Here is a 6,132-nt window from a genome sequence, read left to right on the forward strand (position 1 = left end):
CAATGCAAACAGTTATCTATGGTTTTCGATATGAGTGCGCAAGAACGAGTAAGTGATCACTTTACCATTGGAACTCTAAGGGTAGGGACTGCTGGTTTGATCCGCCCACTCGTAGGGGTCGCACCTCTTACACAGACGAGTGCCTAGTATGGTCATGGGGCAGTACTATGGGTTTGAGCCCGCTCGTAGAGGTCGCTCCTCTTACGCAGACGAGCGCCTTGTTTTCCGGCACAACGTCCGCGCGTAACCCGCGGGACGGTATTACAGTATTATTCGCTCGTAGTGGCAGCGCCACTTACACAGACGAGCACAGTTTTCCAGAAGTGTCCGCGCGTAACCCGCGGGACGGTATTACATTATTTTAGCTCGTAGTGGCAGCGCCACTTACACAGACGAGCACAGTTCCCAGAAATGTTCGCGCGTAAACCGCGGAACGATTTTATCAGAATATGTTGATAGAACTATGTTTTACCAAGCATGTGTTTTAATGATGCTACCAGAATTATGTTTCAGAATGATTATGATGCAATACGATTTATCAAGTTACTAAAACTTGTGAACTCACTCAGTTTATACTGATTCAAATATTTTTTACGTGTCTTTCAGGAGATAATTAGGTAGCGCATGGAGTCACACTTAGAGCACCTCACGCTGAACATCTAAACTAGCTTTTTGGAAGATTTTAGTTCTATCCCTTCGATGCGCGTGGTTGTTCCCGCCGCGCATGGGGATATGGCGTGGAAATCTTCAACAGTTTTTATACTTGGATGTTTTTATGTAATTTTTAAACAATGTAATGTATTGCATTAAACATTTCATGCGCAATGAAAATCTTTGAATGTTTGCAATGGCCCGTGCTTAATTATCAATCCCCACTCGCGCGCGCCCGGCTGTTTCCGCCGCTCAGGGCCGGGTGTGACAAATATCAAGCTGAGGGGCCGAAGTATGACGCCTTGTCGTTCCCTATTTTGTCAACCGTCGCGCAACTTGCCAAGGAAGAATGGTGTGCAAAAGTTACAAGAACTTTTGGAGCCAACAAGGGCGAGCACATCTTCTGGGGCGGCTAGTGGCGGCGATGGTGGTGCTATGAAGAACATCTTCGTGGAGGGAGAGCATGAAGAATAAATTGTTGATTATGAAGCTTCTCCTCGCCAAGATTAGTTTGCACATTAGTGTAGGACTTATGTAATTTTCTAACTGATGGATGTTGGTATCCGCCTTTGTAAATATGCTTTTGTTCAATGAAATGAAATGATATTCCACTTCTTATGTTATATATCTTTGCATGGAGAAATATTATCGTTTTACAAGTGTATAACGCCAATAATTGTTGCGGCAGCGGAGTATCGTTTTCATTGATAATAGTATGGCCCTTGGTCCGTTTTTACATGGCATAAAATCGATTTACATTTAACACTTTCGCAATTGCGTCGCGTTCCAAGTTCGCGGAACCAGTGTGTCATCGAGCTTTTCCATCGCATAAGTGCCTTTACCTAAGACCCTGTTTATTTTATAAGGTCCATCTTTATGCCATACATTGAAGATTTTGAAGGCCAAATCTTCTAAAATGTGCTTTGCGTAAGATGGGACCTCCGCCAGCGCTATATTTTATAGTTTCAATGTCGGTGCTCCGCAGAGGTCTGTATTCTATTTAGGTGGGTTTGGACCCTATCATCATCATTCTCTTTTCTTTTCTTTTCTCCTAGACGCATCAATGGCGGCCGTGAACCTGCCACCAGCATCTTTCACCATCTCCCCCTTAAAACCCACCCTATCTTTCCACATCAAAACCCCCTTCATCTTTCCTTCAGTTACCCTTAAACACCGTCATCTCGTCGTTGCCGCCGTCGGAATCGGAAACCGTGGAATCCGAGGCCGAATTCCCTTCGGAATCCGGTGTTTACTCCGTCTATGACAGCAAGGGGGAGTTGCAGTTCGTGGGTTTGTCACGAAACATTCAGGCGAGTGTTCTGCATCACCGGAAATCAGTGCCGGAGCTTTGTGGGTCCGTCAAGGTACATATTATTATTAATTTCACTTTCCTTTAAATTAGGGTATTAATTGCAATGTAATGAATTATGTATGTATCATCGGCTGCCAAATGTTAGTTTGATGATTTTGACTTTTAAAGTAAAAAAGGTTTGTTTTATGGACATCTATTAGATTGGCACCAATAGTTCTTCCTTTATAAAGCATACAATTTATCTGGCAATGTTTAAACTGTATCAGCTTTGCTATAAATCTCACTCAACTTATCAGTGGGAACACTTGAAGAACATTACACTAATCAACCCATAACCGATTTTACTGAATTCTATCCAAAACGGACGCTTTGGCTTTATGTTTTGTCAAAAACCCAGATAAAGGTTTGGTTTCAGTTTTGCATTACTGAAAACCGAAAAAATTTGACCGAACTGAATCGTAAAAACCGAAATACTGATTTTTGTTATTGATTTTATGAATTATGATTTTTATTTTTGAATTTTATGTAATTTATGAAAAAAAAATATAGATGATGTAGCTCTAAAGTTTTAGACCCAAATTTGTAATAATCTATTAATCATTAATTAAAAAAATAATTAGCTTATTAGCCCAAAGTTTGAAGTCCAAATTCATTACGTTGGACATTTTTTTTTCGGGACCAAAAATTTCAAGCCCAAATGACAAAACCAAAAAAAACGAACAAAACTTTTGTGAAAACCATTATACTAACGTTTCAGGATCAAATTCAAATTGTTCTTAACATGAAAACAGTGAGAATCAATTTGTTGTTATTATTAGGTTTGTTTTTATAAGTGTTTGCTGTTATTTTTTGTTTGTATTTGCTGATTTCCGATTATGAGACGTTATAAGTATTTGTTGATTACATTTTGTTGTTATTATTAGGTTTTTTTCTTATGCTGCTAAAAGTATTTGCTGTTATTATTTTGTTGCTATTTTGATTCTTTTGTTGTTATTATTAGGGTTTTTTCTTTGTTATTATAAAACATTGCTTATGTAGATTGGTTTTGTAGTTGGTATTGTTTCATATGCTCGCGTTATTGGTAGATTGGTATTGTTTCCTACATTCTCATGTTAACATTATTTTGTATATGAGCGTTCCCCTACCAAAAACTAAAAAGATCGAAGCCAAATGTAAGTTTTCTAAATTGCGTCCCAGTGTGACCAACTGTACCTTTTAAACGTGGATTTAATGATATATAAATAACAAAAAGCAAAACGAAACCTAAAAAGACCGAAGCCAAACGTAAGTTGTCTGAATTGCGTCCCAATGCGACTAATTGTACCTTTTAAATGCAGATTTAATGATATATAAATAATGAAAAGCAATAAGAATCCGGAAATAAAAATCTTAATCTTGATTGTTTGACCTTAAAGAAACTATGCTGCACTGACTTATTTATAACATAAACCATGATGTTAACAGGTTGGAGTGGTGGAAAATCCTGACCGAACTGCATTAACCGAAGCATGGAAATCATGGATGGAAGAACACATAGAAGCGACAGGAAAAGTACCACCTGGCAACGAGAAAGGAAACACCACATGGGTCCGCCAACCACCCAAGAAAAAGAGCGACCTAAGGATCACACCGGGCCGAAACACACAACTAACAGTTCCATTAGAGGAGCTTATTGACCGCATGGTCAAAGAAAACAAGGTGGTTGCTTTCATTAAGGGGTCAAGAAGTGCCCCGCAATGCGGTTTCTCTCAAGGGGTGGTTGGGATATTGGACTCGGAAGGCGTGGATTATGAGAGTGTTGATGTCTTGGATGAAGAACATAATGGTGGATTGAGGGAGACACTTAAGAAGTATAGTAATTGGCCTACTTTCCCACAAGTGTATGTGAATGGTGAGTTGGTAGGTGGGTGTGACATATTGTCTTCTATGCATGAGAAGGGTGAGCTTGCTAGTCTTTTTAAGTAGTGTATAATAATAATAATAATAATCATGTCATGTGCTTTATCTTGTAATACTTTATTCTTGTGAGTTATTATATAATTCCTTGTATCTTATAATTTTATATCATTTGAACTATAAAGAGTTGAGACATTTAAATCTTGGAAGGGGTGGTTCAAAAAGCTCGTGGCTTGGCTTAGCATAAGGGAGCTTGAGCCAAATTTGGTTAAAAGGAGTTCTTAGTTCATGGTCAGTTCGGCTCTTTTACAGTGTATATGTATAGAGTTGATGTCGTGTTTCGGTGTCGTTTTATAGGCATTTTTACTTCACCTTACAAATTAACTTACTATTTGAATCTCAAGTAATACCCATTAACATAATTTCACAAATATGAACATTAATTTCACAACCATATGTTACTTATTCTAATCAACACAATCCAAAAAAGCATAAACCTTAAATGACTCGAAAACAAATCAAATCTGTTTCAAGAACATTGAGTTTGCATGATCATCACTGCAGTAAAGGCATGGGTGTTGCTGAAAACCTTGCTTGTGCAACACGTTTCTCGCCATCAAAACCACCTCTTTGTTGCTCAAATCATTTGGGTTTTCTTGCAAAACAATCTGAACTGCATTGCTGAAAGCACCATAAGCTTTCCCTCCAGCTTCATGAGGATTCATATCTGCAGAAGTCTCATTTGCTTGACACCCACTTAGCAGAATCCCATCATCTTCATGTATTGATGGAATCGAGTCGAGTGCATGCTTTGGCAAAGAGAACCCGAGGCTTGCATCGGGTCCAAAGAGCTCGAGCAAGTGTGTGCCAATATCAGATGTGTTTATGTTTGTTTGTGATGAGAGATGGTGCAGAATGGAGTTGAAAGGGATGGTTTTGGGTTTGATTGTGTTGGTGGTTGAAAGGGGATTTGGTGGGACCGAAGAAGGCCCGAGTTGTTCTTTTTCTTTGTCGATTAATCCGCCACTGTGGCAAGAATCGGAAAGAATGGTGAAAGTTGCTCCTTTCGGCACTCGATTCACTAGATTACGGAAATCGACATCTGTTTGTTCATACAAAAAGTTTTAGAAGTGAGTTTTATTGTTCATTTACTACGAATGTGTTTTTTTAGTTTATGTTTTATGTTAAATGAGAAAAAAAAGAGTCGGGCGACCTAAAAGCCGCTCAAAGTTATGGTTTGTAATCATTTGGGTTTCGGGTTGGCGAGTTTAACTGATGATTGAACACCGCTCATGTTAACCCGAACTTAAGACACATTTAAAATCATGTAATCTAAACACAATCTATGTAAGCCCCATTAATCAAAACAAGTCAAACCGGTTGTCAATGGCTTGGCAGGCTATAATTAGGTTGTGATTAAGTTGTAAACAGGTAGAACTGGTTTAAATGGGTTGTGATCAAGTTGTAAATGAGTTGGTGGATTAAAATTTCTATTTTTCAATTTATGTCTACCTAAACTATTTATTAAACGGGTTAAAAATAACAACCTAAAACCATAATTACGAATTCTCAATCAATATCCAAATGTTTTAAATACATACAATCTCCTATATCTAACTTCTAAAATGTTGGAAATGCTAACTATAACCCTTGAAAGTTAGCTATTGTAGCAAAAGTTTAAAGAGTTACTATGTTTATTTATTATTATTTTTTTTCAAAATAGAAAAACTTAAAAGTTTGTTATTGATAAATAACCTGAAGAGCTTTGTAACAGAACTTTCATATCTGTATTTAGCATATAACTTATTTGAAAATTGATTAAAAAAATAAAAAAGAAATGATTGTAGATCAATGAACCTCACCAACCCATTTCTTTCACATGATCAAAATATTAGCGTGTAAAACTGACCTGTAATGAGATTAAAATCACATGGAACAATAGCTTCGTCTTGATGAAAAGGGTGCACTCGTCTATTTGAAGGAATTCGCGTGCCATGACCGCTATAATGAAAATAAAGGACATCACCAGGCTCAGCCTCAGCCTCATCAACTATACGATTAAGCGCCTCCTTTATCCTTGCACCAGTGGGCATGATGAGTGAGTCAGGTGCATCGGTTAGGAGCTGGATGTTGCCTGGCTCGAACCCAAATCGATCCATGAGCACTTTTCTCATGGCTAACACATCATTTATGCAGCCATGTAACTCATTAGGCGTGTTTGCATAGTTGCACCCCACTAAAACTGCTAATTTCTTGCTTCCAACTTTCTCCAT

General features: G+C 38.1%; 2 protein-coding genes across 2 annotated transcripts; one reads left to right on the forward strand and one right to left on the reverse strand.

Moving 5' to 3' along the window:
* The first annotated feature begins 1,714 nt into the window (after positions 1-1,714).
* On the forward strand, positions 1,715-3,963 carry LOC143582818 (bifunctional monothiol glutaredoxin-S16, chloroplastic-like). The gene is made up of 3 exons (XM_077065305.1): positions 1,715-1,723; positions 1,812-2,015; positions 3,428-3,963. The coding sequence occupies exons 1-3, from the start codon at positions 1,715-1,717 to the stop codon at positions 3,926-3,928; spliced, it is 714 nt and encodes a 237-aa protein (XP_076921420.1). The 3' UTR covers positions 3,929-3,963.
* Positions 3,964-4,351: 388 nt separating this feature from the next.
* On the reverse strand, positions 4,352-6,132 carry LOC143582819 (metacaspase-9-like). Its single transcript, XM_077065306.1, has 2 exons — positions 5,769-6,132; positions 4,352-4,961 (listed from the first exon to the last, which is right to left on the reverse strand). The coding sequence occupies exons 1-2, from the start codon at positions 6,130-6,132 to the stop codon at positions 4,378-4,380; spliced, it is 948 nt and encodes a 315-aa protein (XP_076921421.1). The 3' UTR covers positions 4,352-4,377.

This window comes from Bidens hawaiensis, unplaced genomic scaffold, assembly GCF_021521415.1.
Source record: "Bidens hawaiensis isolate Kalapana, Puna unplaced genomic scaffold, B.hawaiensis_p1.1 tig00032019_1, whole genome shotgun sequence".
NCBI classification, from domain to species: Eukaryota; Viridiplantae; Streptophyta; class Magnoliopsida; order Asterales; family Asteraceae; genus Bidens; species Bidens hawaiensis.